The sequence below is a fragment of the Herpailurus yagouaroundi genome, unplaced genomic scaffold, assembly GCF_014898765.1.
Source record: "Herpailurus yagouaroundi ecotype Mexico unplaced genomic scaffold, PumYag 182, whole genome shotgun sequence".
NCBI classification, from domain to species: domain Eukaryota; kingdom Metazoa; phylum Chordata; class Mammalia; order Carnivora; family Felidae; genus Herpailurus; species Herpailurus yagouaroundi.
In genome coordinates, this window is record NW_024412413.1 from 9,143,599 (window position 1) to 9,165,424 (window position 21,826).

At 56.9% G+C, this 21,826-nt stretch overlaps 1 protein-coding gene across 1 annotated transcript in view; it reads right to left on the reverse strand.

The window, feature by feature from the left end:
• The window catches only part of CACNA1I (calcium voltage-gated channel subunit alpha1 I), a 100,799-nt gene that overhangs the window by 35,563 nt on the left and 43,410 nt on the right, over window positions 1–21,826 (reverse strand). The window contains exons 5-6 of the mRNA XM_040490775.1: window positions 16,744–16,841; window positions 3,688–3,847 (exon numbers count right to left, since the gene is read on the reverse strand). Coding sequence (XP_040346709.1) covers window positions 3,688–3,847; window positions 16,744–16,841 — 258 coding nt within the window. The remainder of the gene's footprint in view (window positions 1–3,687; window positions 3,848–16,743; window positions 16,842–21,826) is intronic.

The following is a 21,826-nucleotide window of genomic DNA, read 5'->3' on the forward strand; positions in this document are numbered from 1 at the left end:
CGGCATCCGCCAACAATGAACACGTACACATCCGACCCAAATACAAATGGCCACCTGGCAGTAATAAAGGCACCCCTGCAATTCAGTGGAAAAAGGGTGGACTTCTCAACCAATGCTGCTGGGACAACTGAATATCTGTACAAAAAGGGAATCTGTACATACCACACTAAGAGACGGAATACAGACCCAAATGTGAAAGATAAAACAGGAAAGCTTCTAAAAGAAAACACTGGAGGATATTTTCATCACCTTGGGTTAAGAAAAGATTAAACTGGACACAAAAAGCAATACTGAAAAAACGACTGGTAATCTGGACTTCATTACAACTAAGGGCTTCATCGTCCAACAGCACCATTAAGAGACATATCTATCTATCCACCAAAGGACTCAACATATCTATCCACCAAAGGACTCAAATCGAGAATACAAAGAACCACTGCAAATTTATAATAAAAAGAAAGACCACCCAATCTAAAAACAGCAAAAGACTGTAACAGACACTTCGTAAGAGGATACATGTGAAAAGTGCCAACCGTCACTAGTCATCAGGGCAAAACAAATTAAAACCACAATAAGGTACCACTGCACTCTCCCTGGAAGAGTGACAGTGAAAAGGACTGACGTTACCAAATGTCACTGAGGATGCCGGGCCACCGGAGCTCTCAGACTTTGCTAGCCGACATTGAACGCAACCATCTTGGAAAGCCATTTGACAAAATCTACTAAAGCTAAACGTACGTGCATCCTTAACAATTCCACTCCTGGGTATTTACCCAAAAGAAAGGATGGCTATATCCACCAAAGATATGTACGAGAATAAGCATGAGTCATAAGAGCCAAAAAAGAAAAAAAAAAAAAAAAAAAAAAAACAGGAACAACCCAAGTCAACAGTAGAATGAAAAAACAAAAAAAAAAAAAAATAAGTAGTCGTATATTTGCTCAATATATACCCACAGCAATGAAAAAGAAATAAAACCCACAAGAACGTGGGTGAATCGCAAAGACACATTACACTGAGCCAAAGAAGCAGACACAAAAGGTAGCATCCTGCATTTAAAGAAACCTCAAGAACAGGCAAAACAAATCTACGGCGATAGAGGTCAGAACAGTGGCCGCTTTGGGGTGAGGGGGACAGGAACCGGCAAGGGGCAGGAGGGAGCCTCCCTAGGCCCCCTAAGTTTCTCTGGGTAGCTTCACACTGGCGTGGACCCACGTAAAACATCATTCAGCTCTACACTTTAGTTGTGTCCACCGCTAAACGCGATTTATACCTTTAAGAAAGAAGCATAAAAATATACATACACTTTGGGGTGCCTGGGAGGCTCTCAGTTAAGCATCCGACTCTTGGTTTAGGCTTGGGTCGTGATCTCATGGTTCATGGGATCAAGCCTCAAGCTGGGCTCTGGGCTGGCAACACGGAGCCTGCTTGGGATCCTCTCACCCTCCCTCTCTCTCTCTCTGTCCTTCCCCCACTCATGCGGGCACTTGTACACACGCAACCTCTCTCTCAAAATAAATAAATAAACCTTAAAATATATGTGTGTGTGTGTATATATACACATACACTTTGACCGGCGATGATGAGTCTAGCCATTGATCCCACGTGTATATAAGGATCACACGTGTACAGGATGCGTCCTGCAGCCCCGTATGGAAGAACAAAAACTTGGAAACCACGCAACGTCCATCAACAGGGGCTGGCTAGATGAACTGCCTTTTATCCGTGGAATAAGAAACCCTGGTGTAAAACACCCTCAAGACACAATGTCAAAGCAATTCGCATATTTAAAGTCTGTCTGGGACGTGAACGGCCTTCAGACGGAATCCGGGAGAAGGGACCAGACGCCTTGCAGAGGACATCAGTCCTGGGTTCAGATTCCGGGCCCCGCCACTTCCTAGCTGGGCAGTACTGTCCTGACTCTGTGCCCCAGAACCCTCAAACAGACCGTCTGGGGTCTCCCCAAGGGCTCATGAGACTGAAGGGGTGCTCTGAGCACCCTCACCGGAGGCAGGCGCTGCAGGCAGGGGAACCTGGGTTCTCACACCGGCTCTGATGTTGCCAACCTTGCCCTGGAGCAAGATACCCCTCTCTTGGCCTCTGCCTCCCAGTCTCCACAAGGGGTCAGATTTAAGCATTACCTCAGTCACACCTGTTGCGCTGGAGCACCTCATCATTGTTAACCAGGTAAATACACCAGTCTAGAGACACCCAACAACCAAGTAAGTGAACTCACCAGTGTAATTTCAGGAGGAAATCAAGCAGGCTAATGCAACAGAGTGTCGGGGAGTAAGGGGGTGGTGAGGGAAGGCCTCCAGCAGGTGGTGACCTTGGGGCTGAGGCGGGACAATGAGGAGGAGGCCACGGAATGACCTAAGGAAAGACCCGTGTGGGACAGAGGGGTCTGGAACCGTCCTGAACCCCCAAAGCTGAGAGCTCATACCCACACACCTCCATCTTTGAAGACCAGCCCGGGAGAAGTGGGTGCCCCCCGCTTCCTGCTGCTGTGGGGCCCACCTCTTCCAAGTGACTGACACAAGAGTAGGCCCCCACGTGCCCACGGGATCCTTCCCACAAGGGTGCCCCTTCTCTGGTCCCCGCGGCAATGGGGGGCAATGGGAGGGTGAACCGGTCGCCTCCCCCATCCTCACCCCGGCTCTCGGGGTTAGCTTCCTCTCTACAACTGACAGGACATGTGAGAGAAAGCTGAGCCCACCCTGGAGGGCGTCCCAAGCCTCCCGCAGTCGTCCTCCGTCCACGCGAGCCCCTCGGTGGAGGCACCTGTGACCAGTTCCCCAAGGGCAGGAACTCTGCCTTCTGTTGTGTCCTGAGCACTAAGCACGGGCTTGGCAAGAGCTGACACTTGAGTGCTGCTCTCGAGCGAGAGGCTGGTTCGGTCCCCCCGGGGCCTGGCACAGGGCAGGAGCCCGCCGAGGCGCAGCAACGTGTCAGCATCCTCCCGTCCAGACGCATCCATGCGGGCACGCACGCCCAAACACGCCGCTCCTCCCTCACCGCGGAAATTCCACAGATGTCAACTCTCCCAGGCAACTCAACCCGACTCCTCCAAGAGCCAGAGCTGGACTTCTGTTGAGCGGCTTTCGACAATCACCTCTCTGGGGTGGGGAGCCCACCCACCCGCTTATCAAGGCAAATGGGCCGACTGTGAGTTGACCTTTCCTGGATGACTGGGAGTCACCAAGAGGGATGTCTGTGCTGGAATTGGGCCAGGTTCGGTGTCTGCCTTTGAGGGTTTCTGCCTTCTTATTCCGTGTTGGCATCACGTCTGCTTGGGTCTCAGCTGTCCTCTTCCCTCCCGGCCCACAGTTTGCCGCTTCCACTCTGCTGGCCCCATTCCCAGTTACCGAGTAAGTCAAAACTGTGTATGAAGTAAGAGTCACTAGGAGCCGAATTCGCACCTGAGGGCCTATTTGAGCCCGGGACTCTGTGATACCCATTTTGAGAGCTCAGTGGCCTTTTGTGCTCCTTTTAGTGTCCAGCCACTCACGGGAGACCCACCACCAGCGCATCTGAGCACACTCCTTGGCTTCTCTCCACTCCTGGGAGTAAGGGTTGGGACCAGGTGCTCCATGGGGAGACCCTCCCCGTCCTAAAACATCCAGCACCCCTGCCGCCCCAGGCAAAGCTGGCTGGCTGGCAGCCACCCGGGTGGTGGGGGCGGCACTCACATGGTGAAGTTCTCCTCCAGGAAGCAGCGGTTACGCAGCAGGCCCGCCCAGAGCTGCACGCCGATGATGCCGAAGATGAAGAAGACGAAGAAGCAGAGCAGGAGGACATTCCCCAGCATGGGCAGCGTGTCCAGGAGCAGGTTCACCAGGATCCGCATACCTGTGAGTGGGGGAGGGTAGAGAGACTGTCAGCCTTGGGAGCAGAAGTCCCAGGAGGACAGAGAGAAAGCAGGGTTAGAGAAACAGAGACAAGAGCATGGAGAGGAGAGGTGGGGACACGCGGGCAGGGGCTCCTTGGGGCTCCCAGCCTGCTCAGGGGCCATTAAGCAGACCTTCTCCTTGATGTCTGCCCCTCTGCCCAGAGGCCGCAGAAATGGCTCTGGGCCCCACCACTCTTTCACCAGATTCCGGATGAAAAAGCAGGTGTTTACGGGACACTGTTTATGTGCCAAACTCTCTTCTGGGTAATGCAAAAATGCGATGTCCTTCAGAGACCTTGAGCCGGTCCCTTCCCCTCTTAGAAGAGAAGGTCCTCAGCAAAGGGGCCCAAGAAGACAGCAGCCACCCTGCAAAGGTTCCCCAGCTCAAGAGCCGCACCCAACTCTCCTGACGCTCCCACCCCACAGAGCAAATGGGGGAACGCACTCCACTTCCAGCCCCATCCCACTCTTACCACCCTTCACATCTACTTCCCTATCCTTCCCTTCGGCCCCTCCTGCCCTGGGCTGACCCATCCACATGCCCTCTCCCTTTCCACAGGCTCAGTCCCAACCCCTGGCACCCCCCACCCCTCCGTCTGCCCCCTTGACTCCACGAATGGAGCTCTGGACACCCCAGTCAACGCAGAATCCACAGGAGCACAAACCCCAGGCAGATGGGTCACCTCCCTGGTTTGGCCCAGCCACCTTTCCCAGCCCTAAGAAAACATCCCCACTCCCCCACTCTAGTCCCCATGGTTTGCCTGGGCTGCCGTGGAGATCACATGACATGGGCCTGACCAATCAGCACATCCCGTTCCTCTAGCCCCAGTGATTGGTCCAGAATAGGCATGTGACCCCAGCCAGGACCAATGAGGGTCAACCCTGAGACTTCAGCTGGAACTACAGGGGAAAATGCTCTCTTTGTGCAGAGGTTGCCAGCTGGGCAGACTTAAGGCCGGAGCTGCTGGGCCCATCTTGCCTCAGCAGGGCAGCACCCGCCTACAATTGAAGCCAGCCCAGGAAAAACAGAGCCCAGGACACAACAGGGACAATTCTTGACAACAGCCTGGAAGGACTGCAGGAGGTGAACCTTATGAAATTGCTGTAAAATGTGCAGGTACAATACCATGAATTTTTCTTGGGAGAAGATCCACACCAGTGTCTGTGGTCCCAAAGAGGGTCAGGAGTGATGGGTCACTCTTGCGTACATACCTTCCAAGCTCCTGTGAGATCTGACTCTACCTACCTCTCTAGCTTCAGATCTCTCTCTCTCTCTCTCTCTCTCTCTCTCTCTCTCTCACACACACACACACACACACACACACACACACACACACACACACCCTCTCACCAATTTGCATCCTATGGTTAGCAGTACCAAATTATTTGAAGTTCCCTAAACATATTATGGGATTTCACACCTCCATGCTTTTACTCATGCTTTCTGGAACAGTCTTCCATCTCTCTTATGCCTGGTGAATCCCTATTCAACCTCCACAGCCCAGCTGAAGCTCTATTTTCCCTCTGTAAAGACTTCCCCTATCCCATCCCAGGTAGAGTCCATCCCTCTCTCTTCTGCTCTGGGCAATCTCAGCACCTCTGACCTAGGGTGACTTGCACAGTTGTGCAAGTTGCATACCACACAATCTTGGAGGCCCCATTCACTACGTAGCCTTCTAGCGCTAGTGTATTATTATTTGTTTACCCCTTCCTCTTCCACTGGGCTGTAAGCTCCTGGGAGCAGGACCTGTGTCCAGTCAGCATTCTCAGAACCCAGCAGTTCCTAGCCCAGAACAAAGCCTCAGCCAACATTTGTTGAATACGTGATGAGTCATGAGGAAAGAATGGAAGATTGGAGAAGGGAGGATGAAAAGATGGTGACAAGGAGAACAGTGGCCCTATTCAGATTTTTATTTATTCCAGGGGTGATGCTAAGGTGGTTGTTAACGAGGGTAGTTATTTCAGATTTGCATCACGAGCTCTGTGTGGAGTGATTTCCAATCAATAATTAATGCCTGCCCCGTCCTCCCTCCCCACAAAACTAGGTCAGCCTCCTCCCGGAGAAGGCAGTGGGTCTCCCTGGCAGGCTGCTGCCTCCAGTTGAGAGCAGGCCAGGGTGACTGAGGGCTAAATACCCCACCCCCACCCTCACCCTCAACAGGGATAGCCCAGGGAGTGTTGGGAAGGGAAACAAGGAAATAGACCAAGCACCCTTTCGATCCATCCAAATCCGGGCACCTTCCTGGAGGGACTGACTTGAGCTGGGCCCTGCAGGATGACAGGAGCTTGTGGCAAACGCACAAAGGTATGACCGTTCAGAGAGCGCATCGAGGCCATGCTTGGGAGTGGCCGCAAAGCGGGATCTAAGGGGCGAGGGGCCCTGGGCTAGGGGACTGGTCAGGGAAGGCCATGAGCAGATTCTAAGCAGGCCGAGCCCTTGGACAGGGCAGTCCCAGAGGATGGGACAGCGGCAGGACACAACCAGCCATGTGAGAAGGGGTTGGGTCAGAAAGGCCTTGAGGGAGCAGGTGGCTCTGAGCCACCCCAGCCTGACTGCTCCATGGCTGCCCCCCCCCCCCATCCCCCAGCCTTTGTTGCTCGATTAATTACATTTCCCTTGTTCTCCAGGATATTGAAATTCTGAAAGGCTCCTCAAAACCTGCCTGGCTGGCTTCCCTGAATGGCAGCCCGTCAGTCCCCCTTCCCCTCCTCCCTCTGCCAAGCCAGGCCCCGGCTCACTCCACAGCCCTCCCTTGGGCCCAGGGAGTCCCGGGGCCACTGAGCCAAGGCATAATTAGCTAATTAGGGACTCAGAACGAATCCATCTTTCCGTGCCAGGGAAAAGGGGCCACAGGATTAGGGAGTCAGGGAGGACCCCGCGAGACCCCAGCTAACCCTCCTTTTATGCCTGCAGTCAAGTAATTAGCTAAGGCATGTCGTCGGATGGTTCCTCTCTGCCCTCAGTTCCCCCGGCACTGGGCTCAGGAGGTGGAGGCAGAGAAAGAACAAGAGAAAGAACGGAGACAGAGGACAGAGATGGAGAGAAAGACCAAGAAAGGCAAAGACAGAGATGTCTGCCTCAGACCATCCTTCCTACTGAAGTCGAAGCACACCTATCCCCAGCCCAGCCCTCCTCCTCCAGGCGGTCTCCGATTTCCACCCCACACCAGTGAAGCCTTCCTGCCTCCAGTTCCCCCAGGTGTTCACTCACCATCGCTCAAGATGAACTTTTCTGCTTTTGCTTTCTTAGTGTGATGTCTCGGGCCTTCAGCCTGGGGTAGAGGCCAGGACCAGACTCCCTGGCAACCCCATGAGTGTGGCTGAAGGCCCTGCTTCCCCAGGCGAGAGGGGAAAGAGGACCCCAGAGTCCTCAGGACATCCAGTGCTTTGGTGAGTGCCCAGAGCACCAGCCCAGGAAGGTACGCCTGGGTGCCACTCCTGGTGGGGCAGCCCTGAGGTCGGCCTTGCCCCCGCGGGGCCCCAGTGGCCTCATCTACAGAAGACAGTGGTTCCCATCCGGTCAGCATCTCGAGGCTGGGACGGGACCTCAGAGGAGGAGCCCCCAGAGCCAGAAGCTGCCAGCAGTCCTTCCACCCCCGTGGGGAAGGTACAAATTCTTAGCCCATCCCCAAGCCCCTACGCACAGGCCCCAGCCTGTCTCCCCAGCCGCACCTCCCTCTGCCCACCACCCCACATCTAACCCTGCGGCTCCAGCCGGACTGGCAGACGCCCCCAGCATCCCTACTCTTCACCCTCACACACACACTGCCCCCACCGACAGCACCCTCCCCCATCACCACCTCCAGGATTCCTATTACTATTACCCTGTGGGGGGGGGGGTGTGCAATGCTAGGTCCACTCCCCAGGACAGCAGCACCCCATGCCGGTGTGACCTAGCCAGGCTGACCCCCTTCCAGCCCCCCGGAAAGCCCTCACACACACTCACAAGGCCATCTCCCCTCCTTTCTTAGACCTCAGCTGACTGGTCCTCTTTTCTGGCCCCTGGGCTGGGCTGGTAGCCCTGCAGTGAGCTGCCCACTGCCCTGCCCTCCCTCCATCGCAGCACTTATTACGCTGTCGGCCCTCGTCAGTTCATGGCTCTGCCCAAACTGACCGCATCCTAAGCAGGAGGCCCAGAAGGGGTGTTCCGCATCCTCCGATCTAGCCCGGGGCCTGGCAGAGTGGCCCCCGAGGATGGCCACGAAGGAGTGACGGATGGGTGGATGGATCCATTCGACCAATATTTAGATCCATTCGACCTACTACGTGCCAGGAGCTGTTCTAAGTTCTAGGGGTGCATCGGTTAAAACAAACAAATGAATAAATGGACCAAGTCCCCTGCTCCCAGGAGGTGGACATTCTAGATATGGGTAGGGAGAGACAAAACCACACACATACTAAATAAATAAGTACATCTCCTCATTTGTTGGATGGTGTTACGAAAACAGCAAGTGGAGGAGCGGAAAGGGACGGGGGGGCGCCAGGCTGGGCCAGGGGTAGGACAGGTATAACCTGGGGGCCCGAAAGGCCTCGCTCACAAGACGATACAGGGCACAGACTCACAGGAGGTAAGGGAGTCAGCTGCGTGCCCCTCTGGGAAGAGCTCTCTAGGCAGGTGGAACAGCCAGGGCAAAGACCCAGAGGTGGGGATGAATCAAGGAACACCCACCCAGGAGGCCAGCATGGCCGGAGGGAAGCGAATGAGAGGTGGCGGAAATGGGACTGCCCCGCAGGTGTGAGAACTCCGGCCCCTGTTCCACTGAGTGTCACGCGCAGAAGACAGACGTAGCTGAGGAGGGTTTGAAAGATCACCCCAGCTGCGGGGGCAGGTGGACTATGGCCGGCCGGGGTGGGAGAAGGCGACCCATAAGCAGACAGCCTGCAGGATGGTGTATAATCGCCCACCTGTGACCCCCGGCCTGTGCACACACAGCTCAGGAAGGGGGGCCAGGCCTGTGGGCTCGGTGGCCATATGGCTGCTGCCTCCTGAGGACAGCCCTGCCCTCCCCTGGAACAGAAATGGGGAGCGCTGGGTGGGGGCAGGGGGAGGGGCAAGAGAGCTGTGGCCCTGCTCGTGCCCTCCCTGCCAGGCTGCCAGTGCTCTCGGGGGCACTGAGCCTCCCGTCCATCTGTTCCCATCCCGCCCGGCCTCACCAGGCCATCGCTCACCTGCCCCTCTGATAATCCACATCTGGCTGGGTCCAGATGACGATGACAGCGGAGGTAGGGGACGTGGCTAAACTCTGGAGCTATTTTGAAGGTCAAGCAATTGATGGGATGTTGGCAGGGGTTGGAGGAAGAGAGGAGGCAGGGCATCTCCAAGGTCTGCAGCCTGAGGACAGAGCCACAGAGCAGCCGTCGCGGGGGACAGGACTCCTTTTGGATACGTGGAGTTTGGAGCGCCTGGTACACATCCATGTGAAGCCATTTCATAGGCTCGTGGGGCCTGGGGTTCAGGGGAGAGGAATGTAGCCTACAAGTATCATGTGGGTGCATCAGGGTAGAGAGAGTCTCTGGATGGCATTTAAAGTTGGGAGCTGGATGGGGCGCCTGGGTGGCTCAGTCAGTTAAGCGTCCAACTTCGGCTCGGGTCATGATCTCGCGGTCTGTGAGTTCGAGCCCCGCGTCGGGCTCTGTGCTGATGGAGCCTGCTTCAGATTCTGTGTCTCCCTCTCTGTCTGACCCTCCCCCGTTCATGCTCTGCCTCTCTCTGTCTCAAAAATAAATAAACGTTAAATAAATAAATAAATAAATAAATAAATAAATAAATAAAGTTGGGAGCTAGAGGGAGACGGACGGTGGGCAAACTGATGGGAACTGCTCAACCTTTTCACCCCTTTTCACCGGACACCCCTAGACCAGACCCTCTGCTCAGGAGAAGCTGGGCAGCAGCCAGCCAAGAGGGGGCGGCAGCGGGGGACCTGGAAGGAGGTGGGGGGCGGGCTTCCTGAGACGCATCTCCCCTGGAGGTCCGGGGTGCTGTCTGCAGACAAGAGCTGTCAGCCCAGATTAGCGCAGCCACTCTGCCAGACCAGCTCAAGTAGAAAGAACCAGATCTGCGCCAGCCTCCACCAGGGGTGCAGCCCGCAGCCAGGAGAAAGGGTGCCAGGCTGAGGGCAAAGGGGGCCGAGGCTGTGGCTGGCCCAGGGGCGCCCCCCTCTCGGAGGCCTGGCTAGGTCAGGGGAGGGTGCTGAGCGAACGGGAGAGGCCGTCTGCTGTTCCTGCCATTGCCAAGGCCAACTAATCAGGGGCACAGTGGGTGCCAGGGAGGCCCAGCCGGGCAGCATACGGCCGTGCTGCTGAGGACACAGCTGCTGGCCCCAGTCCAACGGAGGAGGGGCCTGGGGGCTGATGAGGGGCCTCGGTGCCCCCTCCTGAGTTGGGAACAGATGCCAGCCAAGGAGCGTGCGCCCCTAACCCTCTATCCCCGTGCTCACGCCCCAGGGTGGTCCTAGCCCCTGTCCCACAGAAGGTCCCGGAACCCACCGTGGCCCAAAGAACTCCCACTCATTCTTCAAATGTCCTGTTCCCCTCTCCTCCATAAAACCTCCTCAAAGTAAATATTAGTGATCCTTCCCCTCAGTCCCTGCTGCCTCCATTACAGCATGTGTCCCACTGGCCCATAGGTCCCGGCTAGGGTATCTGCCTGCAGAGAATGGGCTGTGTCTACTCTCCATGGCCCCTTAGTGAATGCTACTTTGGATGAATGAATGAATGAATGAATGAATACATAGTAGCCCACTCCCTTGACCTGGTATCCTGTGCAGGAATTGCTCCCTCCTGATTTGTAGAGTAGAACTTGAACTTGATTGCAGGGGAGGGGCAGAACAGCTCTCACCCTGCCCCCACCCCCCTAGCATTTCCCCATTCACACACCTGGCATCTCTTCCGTTCCCAAGTCAGGGTCTCACTAGGTGTTCTGGCCACATGTTTTCCCACCTACCTCCCTCTCTTCCAAGAAGGCAGCAGCCCTGGGGAAATCAGGCCCTGCACCCATCTCCCCTCCTCTCTCCCCACTCCTCCCCTCCCTACCTTCCCCCTGGGGGCTGCCAGGCCTTTCTCTGCAGGGTGGCTTGGGAGCCTCTGTGGGCACCAAGAACAGACAGCCCTGAAGTCCAAGGTGTGGCCTGGGGTGGAAGCCTCCTCCAGCTGCCCCCAAGACCCAAGGAAACACACACTTCAAGCGAAACTGCCCAGATTTTCACGCAAACTCTGTTTCAAAGTGAGTCTCCCAGCTTCCTTTCCGACAGATGCCCCACAAGGCAGAATCCAAGAAGAAATCCTGGGGCCTCCTTCACCCATGCTCAGAATGGCTGGCCTAACCACAGCCCAGCCGGGCATGAACCTGGGCGGAAAGGGCCAGAGCAGGCCTGGGGTGAGGGGCACGGTGCCCAGCCATGAATTCAGGGCCCCTCGGCCTGACGGGCAATTGAAAACGTGCCTGTAAGACCAGATCATTCGAACGCCTCTCATTCTGAAACCAGGGCTCTGAGGATCTCTGAAACCAAGAGTCTAGGATTCTGAGGAGTCTAAGATTCTCTATGACTCAGCAAGATTAATCCCACCAGGATCCCACGCAATCAGTATACGGCACGGGTACCTTACCAGGAGCCAGTGTTGTGCGGACATTTTGCTGCCCTGGTCTAGCAAGGGAGGGCTGGGACCCCATTTTATGGGTGGGGAAACTGAGGCCTGAGAGGCGGGGCCACTGCTCCAAGATCCCAGATGCAAACCCTAGTCTAACTGCTCTGGATGCTGTGATCTGTAGCCGCAACACTGGGACCCTCCTCCCTCTGTGCGAGAAGCTGGGATGGGCCGGTTCACTGGGCACCTGCTGTACTCCTGGGGTGCAGACTAACTCACGTGGAGGTGCTACGTGCATCCTCATTGTGCAGACAGGGGACCGGAGCAAGAGAGGAACCTTTCCCCAGGTCCCGAAGCTAATTAATGCAGGACCAAGCTTTGAAGACTGGCAGGAATGTTCTGTATGAACCGCTCTGCACCCCTGCCTCCTGCCTAGACTTGTCCCCATCAGGTCGCACAGAGCCCAGTGCCACAAGAGCTCTGTGCTCTTGACAGTGGAAGGTGTTCAGAAAGGGCCCCGAGGGCATCACTTCTGCTTTGACCCTGGATGTGGGCAGGGACTTTCCTGATGCCCTGCAGATGGTGTGGCTGTCTGGGATGCTACAAGTCACAGGGAAGAGAAGGCTGTAAAAAGGAGCCAAAAGCTCTGGGGTCGTGAGAACACAGGTTCAAGTCCGACCTCAGACCCCCCCTTCCCCCACCGCTATGTGGCCTTGGGCACTTTACTCAATCACTCTCTGCCTCGGTTTCCACATCTGTAAGTGGGCATCGTAATGGCACCAACATCCTAGAGCTGTTACAAAACAAGATGATACAGCCAGGCAAAGCACCGTGGCGAACTTGCCCGTTTCAGCCATTTATCATTATTAGTAAATCCCTAGAAGATGTGGAAAGCTCCCCTCCCGCCTTCCCCTGACACGCGGCCCCCTGCCCACCCAACATTTCCACCTTCTGCACGTGCAGGTCGGTCTGCCAAAAATGCCCTCTCCAACCCTCTGTGTGCTTGGTGATCGTCTCCCCAAATCAGCCTCCGCAAAGATGCCCTGATGCCCCCGCCCTGTCCTCAGTGTTCTAGTACCTTCTCACAAGAGTAACGCCTACTGACCACTTACTGCACCCAAAGTTCTATGCTAAGCTCTTTACACACATGATGGCATTTCATTCTTACAAAACCGTATAGAAATTGGTATTATTAACCCCATCTTACTGTTGGAAAATGGAGGCCTGGAGAGGAGCATGGGGGCCCAAGGCCCCACAATGGGCAAGTGGAAGGCCTGGGGCTAGAACCTGGGCCTGCACGTGTGGAGCAGAGCTTCAGCTCCTGGTCCCCCAGCTGGGACCTGTCGGTGGCCTCCCCCCCATAGCTCTGCCGGCCTTGCCTCCCTGTCTGTGGGCCCTGCCCTGGGAGCACATTTCCTGCCTCTCTGCATCACCGCCACCCCAGGCTCAGCCCAGAGGCCCCTGCACAGGGGTGGGTTATTGCTGAACCTGGGACTGTGAGCTGGGTGAGCTCTGAGGGTGGGCTGTGGCCCAGGCCAGGCTCAGTGTCCCCAGCAGCTGCCCACAAGCCTCCCGGCCTCCCTCGCACCCCTCTCCACAGCACAGGCTGGTCGACTCTAGATGTGGGCCAGCAACTCAGACTCAGTGGGCTCAGGGCCTAGCAGTGACTAGGCTAGTTTCTTACTGGAGAAAAAAAGGCACTTTTCATATTTAAATGGCATGGCGTGGCCAATGGGCTTTGGGAGGCACCACAACATGCTTAAGGGGTGTGCAGGCCTAAGGGGTGTGCAGGCCGAGTGAGGAGTGAGGCCCGGAGTGAGGCCTGGAGTTGCCTGATTGCCCGGATGGCGCACTTTTAGAGATGATCCAGCCCCATCTTGCCAAGGCCCAGAAAAGGATAGTGATTTATGAAGGCCACAGCAAGGAACCAGAACCCAGCCTCCTGACTCGCAATCTGGTGCTTTCCTCTCTCCCTCCCTCCCTCCCCAACCTTCTCCTCCATGCCCGGCTTCCCTTTAGCCATCAAAGGCAGAGCAGCGGCCTGGACCCAGACCTGTGGGGCCAGGTGGAGGGACCTATTTCACAAGGTTTGTAAAGAGCACCATGACTCCCAGGTGCCCCATCCGTCCTGGGCAAAGTCAAGAACTACACATTAATCCAGTCCCTCCTCTTGCTTTGTGCAAGAGTAGAGAAACTGAGGTCCAGAGACACGGCGGGGGGGGGACTTCCCAGGTCACACAGCAGACTCCCGGCAGAGCCAACAACCAGCACCTGCATTCCCTGACAACCCAACTAAGTCCTCCTGGCGGATCATGCGGAGGCTTTTGCAGCCGTTGCGGTCCTTTTTAAATTGCAAGTAGCCACCCGGCTCTCCACGGTTTTGCAATTAATAGCCCATAATTTCACTAGCGCCAACTCCCTAGGCTGCCACCTAGTGGCCAAGCTGAAAGCCACAGGCCATGGTTGAAAATAGGGCGCCCCCGGGGGCCGAAGAAACTCTAAAGACAAACAGGAGGACTTGGAATGTTTCAGGGCAACATCTAGAGAAAAAGGAGGCAAGCAACCGAATCTCTCTAGAAGGCACTTGTAAGAACCTGTGCCACCCTCCCCATGCCACCCGTTCGCTGGCGACTCGGGGCAGAGGGCAAAGCTGTCCCTCCTGTAAAGGAAGGGATGAACCACCCAACCCCGCTCTAACAGCCTGAGGCTCCTGTTAATTAAATTCCTCATCAGTGTGAATTCATCTTAAGGTCTCTTTCCCAGGGGAGCGCAGGGTGGTTTCTAAGTGGGGGGAGGGGATGGACGCATCGAGTATGGTTTGGATCCCGGAGGGTCTGTGCCCCCAACGCTCCCCCACGCCGGGGTCTGAGCCATTCTTTGCCAGCTGCGAGGCGCAGTCAGCTCTGAGCAGGAAACACATTCCCCATCGACGGGGCCCGGGCCTCCCAGTCTCGCCTGGTAGCAGGCAGGAGGCCCCACAGGAAGAGGCCGAACTCCTCTCTGGGTGCTCCAGGCCACGCAGCCTCCAAAACTGGGAGCAAGTCTCCGGGAGCAAGGGGCCCATCGCCGTCCTTCTCCAGAGAACCAGGCAGGCTGGTGCTGGGGACCTGGAAGTGACCTCCACAGCCAGGAGCCGCCTAATGAGCTCCTCACTCGGGGCAGTGAGAGAGGGAGGAAGAGGGCCCAGGGAGAGACACAGGCGCCACCCACCTCACGTGCACACACACACGTGGTCGCCTGTGGTCACAGAGACCCTCATACCCACGTGCACGCACACCCGGATGTACAGAAACTCCCCCTTGGAGACCCGCATCCTGTCCCCTCCTCTCGTAAACCTTCTCTTCTCAAATGTCCCGTCACATCGCTGTTCCGGAGCCGTCAGATCCCACCCTCGCCCAGTGTGTCCACTTCATACATATCTACCGAGCGACTCGAAAATACCAGGCGTCGCTGCGGGCGCCCTGTGAATGAAGTCCGCCTTGCGGCCAGCTTCCTCGGAGAAGGGGGTGGGACATGAGGGAGAGGAACACACACTGCAGAAGGTGTGCCCATTAGAAACTCGGGCTCCAAGTTCCCTGCCGTGTGACCTTGGACTGGTCACGGCCCTCTCTGGACCTCATTTTCCTCATCTGCTAAATGGGCTAAAGATGGTTTTGAACTAGGAGCCTCGCAGGATTGGTGGGGGTGGAAGGGGTTGAGAGAAGCTGGCGCCTAGGATGACCTCGCTGGGTGTCCCTCCCCTACCCCCAAGAGTCTCCCAGGGCAGGGGGAAGCGACCAATGTGGTACCACTGAACCGCTCCTCCCCCGTCGCCGATAGCTTTGGTTCTCATCACTCACCTCTACCCCCACCGCTGCCTCCCAGCCCCTCCCTCAGGACCTTTGTGGGAGCCCTCAGGGGCCCCTGGGATTTCCCAGCAGGTCAACATATGTGTGGGGAGATGACCCTGTATGTGCAACCTTGAGACGCCAAGAGCCCCCAGGCCCCTTTCGGACTTTGCCCAACCGGAGCCGGCCTGCCCGTCTCAGAACGAAGCCATAGTCTGGCCACCCTCCTGGCCACCTTGCTCCACAAATACCCTGGAGCATGGCCTCCCCTGCGCTACCAGGCCTGCCGACAATCAGGCCAGCCCCAGCCTGTCTGGGGAGAGGTTGGCTGGATAGGGCAGGTGACAAAGCCCCAAGGCCCCAAGGTTGAGAATTGGGGGAGTAAGGATGACTCTGACCGTGGAGGAGGAATTGGGGGAGTAAGGGTGACTCTGACTGTGCTAGGGGCCCTCCCCTCTTCTGCAGATGGGGAAACTGAGGCTCAGACAAGGAAGAGAAGCAAGCGTTCGGATAGAACCAAGGAAAGAGTTGGGCTCAGGACAGACAGAACTCCATGCAGAACCCTGTCCTGCCACTGAATTGCGGTGACACCATGCAAGCCGCTCTGAGCCTTACACGGCGAGTTGAGAGGCTCTGAGTTAGGCATCCGTATGTCAAATACCATACAGGAGGTAGGCAGGTCTCATAAAAGTCCCTGTCCTTCCCTGACGGCTGAAACCCCATGCAGGCCAGGTACTCCCCTCCCCCTCTCCTTCCCCATCCCCCATCCTATTCCTAACTCAGGGTAGCGGAAAGAACGCAGTTCAGGGAGTCAGGAGGCCTCTTGAGCAAGTTACCTCGTGTCTCCACGTCTTGGTCTCTTTATCTCTGTTTTCCTGTGAATGGCCCGCCTCCCTCACAGAGAGATTATAAGGCTCAAGAGAAATCATGGAGATGAAAAGCTTTGAAAACTATGAATCTGGGCAGATGTCGGGGCTTGTTGTTATAACCTTCCGGCACTAGGCAGGCGGACAGATGGACGGAGGGCTGGGTCCTCGCGTGGGTCGGCAGACACGCGGTGGGGGGTGATGGAGCTTGAGTTCTAAATCAGCACGAGCTGGGATCCCCTCCTCACTGAAATGCTGCCCGATACTCTCAAACTAAGCAGCTTCTTTTCACACGTGTCCACCTTGATAGCCACCCCCCCCCACGAGGAACCTTGTCCCTAAAAAGCCAGACTCCCCAGAATGCTGCCATCTGAGTTCTTTTGGGCCTCAGAGGTGTCAGGACCGCTCTCCAGCATCTTCAGGCCCAAATATTGGCCCATGAGCCTGGTGGGAGGAGGACCCACATCTGTCCGGTCGCTGAAGGACCCCTGTACCCAGCACAGGCACCGGAAGGTGCGGGTGAGTCTTTTCTTAGTGCAGGAGTGGCTGATGGGGAGCGGGGAGAGGAGACCAACTCACTGGGCACACGGTTGATGGCTTTGAGGGGCCTCAGGACACGCACGGTGCGGATGGCCGACAGGTTGATGTTCTGGAGGTCCAGAGAGTACTCGACCATCCTGCAGAGAAAGGGGAGAGAGTGAGGGATGGAGCAGGAGGGACACTCAGGGCCATGGACTATTCCACGGCCATCTAGCCACCCATGCACACCCACCCGTGCCCGCAGCTGCCTGGAAGGGAGACATAAGGAAAGGGCTCAGAATCCTGGCTATGCCCCAGTCGGCTGTGTGGCCTGGACTGTCTCCTCCTAAGTGGAACCGGCTGTCTCTGCCTCTGACTGTCCTGGGGGTGCCATAGATGCGGTGGAGGGCGGAGTGAATGGAAGAGCAGAGAACTTGGGTCCCCACTGAGGGCCCAGCCCTGTGCCAGGTGCCTCTTGCCCCTGCTTTCCCAGCAGCCTCTAATCTGAAACAAGGAAGGTCAGCAGAGGAGAGCCAAGGAGCTGGGAGACCCCCGGCTGACCCCAGGTGGTGACCGGAAACCCTCACTGTGGGCAGAGGCCTAGAGCTTATATCTTGCTTTATATCTCCCCTGGCCCCCAGGCCCCCAGCAAGCCTGGGTCAGATGCCCAGATTTACAGATGAGGAGAGGAGCTGGAGAGAGGTGACGTCACATGTCCCACATCACCCAGCATCTGGGCAGAGGCTCAAGCCAGGTTCAGGCCACACCTGCCCCCCTCCCTCTCTGTTCTCCTGGCCTCTGAGCCCAACTGCGGGCTCACACCAGGCCAGGTGTCACAGGCCACATCTCCTGGGATGTGACAGGCACGCTGTACTTCGTTTGCAGGGAAAGTTCACTCTCTCCTGGGCATGCTCCCCGCGAGGCACCCAGGCTCCAGCTTCAAGGCTCACTGCGTGCCCCACTCCAGGCCTTGGCACCCATTGTCCCTTCTGCCTGGAATGCTACCTCTCACCTCTCTGTCCACCGAAACCTTACTCACGCTTCAAGGTTCCGGGCAGATGCCCCTGGAGTCCTGGAAGTTTTTCCACACCCGAGTCCACGATGAACCAAGCCAGTCTAGGCACTACAGACACAAGTGACTCAGACCTGGCCCCAACCCTCAGGAGTACCCACTCGCACCAGGGAGAGACTCAAAGGCAGCAAGGATGACACTAGGGCCCTGGCCACTGCCTGAGTTCTCTCCTTCAGGACCTCATCAGACAGCCCCGCCCTCCCTCTCTACACTCGACCAGCCCTGAAGCTCCTTAGAGACAGTCGGCCTCCTCCAGGAAGTCTTCCCAGATCTCCACAGAAGGCAGATCTCTGAGGTCCCCTCTGTGGTCTCCTGGCTTCCACCAGATCCTACCCGCTCAGTTGCTACCTGCCCCCACTTTTCTCCACTGAAAGACAGGCTCCTGGGGCCTACGGCCTCGGCCTGACCCCGGGTGTCCGGCTCACCAGACCCTTCCTCCCCGTCCCCCCTCCCCCCCATCATCCACCCCGGGGCTCCAGCACTGCGGCTGGCTCCACCTGTCACTGCCGTCAGCAGGAAATGAAGGCTTTTCCTACACACCGTGCAAACCTGTCCAATTGTTGTGGAGCCGCCGCCCCCTCCCGCTGCTTGAAGAATAATTGAGTGAAAGCTTCTTTGCCTGAAATGCCTCCGTCCATCCCCCAGCTTTCTGGGGCACAGGCTCTGGCTCCCATGCTGGCTCTCTCTCACGCAGAGCCACACACACCTGCACACAACCGTCGGCGCGCGCGCACACACACACACACACACACACACACACACACACTCACACACTCACTCCTCGGACACCCTGATCCACACACACTCCCGCCAGAGCCCAGTTTTGGAGAGGGGGCGTGACAAAAAAGTGACAGAGAACTAGAACTGGAGACGACCTGGGGTCCCCAAGGAAGGGAGGAGGAGGTGGAGGAGGGGAGGAGGGGGAGGGGAAGAGGCAGAAGTGGGAGGAGGAGGGGGGAGGAGGAGGGGGAGGGGAAGGGGCAGAAGTGGGAGGAGGAGGGGGAGGAGGAGGAGGGGGGGAAGGGGCAGAAGTGGGAGGAGGAGGGGGAGGAGGGGAAGGAGGGGGCGGGGGCGGAAAGAGGGGTGCCAGGAGCGACAGCCTGGCAGAGAGGGAGCTGCAGGTTGAGGGTGGCCCAGGGGCAGCGGATGAGGAGAGAGGGTGATGTGAGAAGGAGGCCGAGGGAGCGGAGCTACAAGAGGATTCCGTGCGTGGGTGAGCCAACTGTCATTTTCATATTTTGTAGAAAGAGCTCTCCAGGCAGCCAGGGAGACGTGTGTGACGGAGGCACCGTGGGGGCGGCACACACAGCACACAAACAGGCGCTCACACTGGCACGGGCGCACACGCACCCTCACACCCCAGGCCTAGGAGCCCCCCCCCCCGCCACCGCCCAGCTCCAGCCAGCCCCCCACCCCGCCCCGTGCCCCACCACCACCAGCCCTCTTCCTTCCGCCCTGGCTCCCTCCATCCTGCCAAGGGGCGGGCAGCACCAGGCCCTGGGGAGAGCGAGACCCCCAGAGCTCAGTTTATGCTTTGCTGGGGTGTGCTGGGGTGGGGGATCCCAGCCTCTGCCAGATTGAGCCCCCTCGGGATCCTTTGTTTTGGGAGCCCCAGGGCACACCTGCTGAGCTCTGGCAGGTGACAGCCCAGGATTTGTCCCCATCCCCATGAAGTCTCGCAATAAAAATAAATACATGCCTCATAGAGGGGTGGCTAGACAAAGAAAACACATGGTTTTTGAGGGCCTACCTCTTGCCAGGTAGTTCTCGCTCCTCACCTGCGTTAACCCGTTCGAGCCCCCCTTTACTTGGATCCCACCGCACCCTGCCTCACCCCCCACCCCCGGACCAGGATTCCACACCTTGCCCCGCTGCCCTGGTTCCGTGTTCCCCCAGGCAGAACCTATGCTCCACAGACTGGAACTACTGACTCTTAATTAAGTGAGGCAGGCCCACCGTGGCCTGCCCCCCACCCCCCACCCCCGACAGGGGACAGGGGACAGGCGACAGGCCAGGGGGAGGATGGGAAATATCTACAGATACAGATGAACAAACCCCACGGTGAGAAATCAGGTTCGCCTCCCCTTTACGTTTCTCTAAAACAAGGAGGGGACTGGCCCCTGGGTTGCGAGCGAGGCGCAGGATGTAACTGAGTGTTTCCAAGGCCCACGATTACCCAGAGTCAGAAGCTTTAGGGTCTGAGCACCTCTCTGATGCCAACCCGCTCGTGGGAAGCTGATGAGACTCACGCCCATCTCTGAGGTGGACTGAAGCAGCCACTGCCTGGCAGGCCCAGCCCCTCCCCTTCGCCCCTGACCCGACCTGACCCTCCAGGCCTTCAGTGTGGGAACACATCACACCTTCTGCAGCCTACTGCAAAAACTCCCCGGAGATCTCAACTTGCAGCCCTCAGGGTCTCCACTGAAAAGCTCCCATGAGAAATTTCTTAGAGAATTTAGTGTTAGGATCGTAGCTCTGAGCTTCCTGGCAGTCAAGTCGAAAGGGGAAAGGTGATGAGTTACTGAGTCCTTGGCAGCAGGAGAGATCTTGGTACGGTGGATCCTTCCGGGAAACCCAATTGCCTAAACATTTCTCTGAGATTCTAACTCTCTCTTCTATATATCTACCTGGGGGGTGTAATATTGCACCTGCATCCCCCGTCTGGGAAACAAGACAGGGTATAAATGCATTCAGTGATAAAGAACACATAGTAGGTGCACAGTGAAGAATCTAATAGTCCTCACTCTTCTTTGAGAGAAAGAGGATAGAAAGGGGGACACCGGACAAGGATGGGGAGAGATGCGCAGAGTTGCAAGGGTAGAACTGTGGGTTTAATCCTATGCCCTGGGAACTGTGCTGTCCTGACAGTAACGCTGTGCCCCAACTTGGGACAGTCTGCTCACAGCTCCCTGACCCCTGCCCTAGTCCCATCACCATCCCTTTCTCCTGACAGCGTGAGCAGCCTCCTGACTGTTCTCCTGTCTCCTGCTTCTTCCTCCCACACTCCTTCTTCAGTCAGCCAAAACTTCCTAAAACTCAAATCTAGCTGTGTCCCTCCCCAACTTAAACCCTCCATGGCTCCCCACTGCCATCAGAACAAAGTCTAAGCCGCTGACCATGGCCTACAAGGCCCTCCGGTCTGGCCTTCCCCTCCCCCAACCCCTGCTCCTCCTCTGCACATCTGCGGCCTATCAAGCTCCCCAAATACACGCCATTCTTGCCCCCCCTTTCCTTTGCTCGGTGCCCCTTCCCCTTGCTCTCAGCCTCCCTTCAAGACCGTCTCCTCCACGGAGCCTCTGCTCAGCCCTTCCCTGCACCAAAGGCTGAATTCACCCCATCTGCTCTGGCTTACTCCACAGTCTGTTCACATCTCCTGTCTAACATGGGTTCCCCGGAAGCAGATCCTGAGCCAAGAACTCAGGAGGTGATCCCGGGGAGTATGTCGAGGGAGTGGAAACTGAGAAAAGCCAATGAGGGGCTGTTGGTGAGCCGGCTACTGCTGTGGAGAATGGGGGCACAATCGGGACCCCCTGAGAGACTGTGGAGCGGGCCTCAGAACGGGACCAGAGACAGCAGGGAGGCGGGGGAGGGACACTGCAGCATTCCCACAGACAGGTTGAATGCTGGCCACGCACCCCCCCTCAGACGCACCCCCGCACCAGCCCCACACAGCACCCAGTAGGCACTCAGGGATCTACTTAGCATGAGCACCACCTGTGACAGAAGAAGCTACCGCCTCCCACCCTGGATGACAGCTGTGGGGGACCCCCCCCCTCCAAAAAAGAAGGTGAAGAGGGGTCGCTCTATGGGTGAATAACCATTGGGCTGACTTCCTTCGGGCCCCAAGTAAGACATCACTTACGAGAGTGAGAAATTAATTTCTAATTACACAGTTACTTTATCACGCAGCTTCGGTGCTAAAAGTCTAAAAAAAAAAAAAAAAAATCAACAAAAACCCCCACTACCTCCTGCCAGCTCCCAAGCGCCTAATTAGGTAAGTAATTTAGCTTTAAAGCGAACACTTTTGTCCTGACATCACCCCAGGAGGGGAGTAGCTGAACCCAGTTCCAG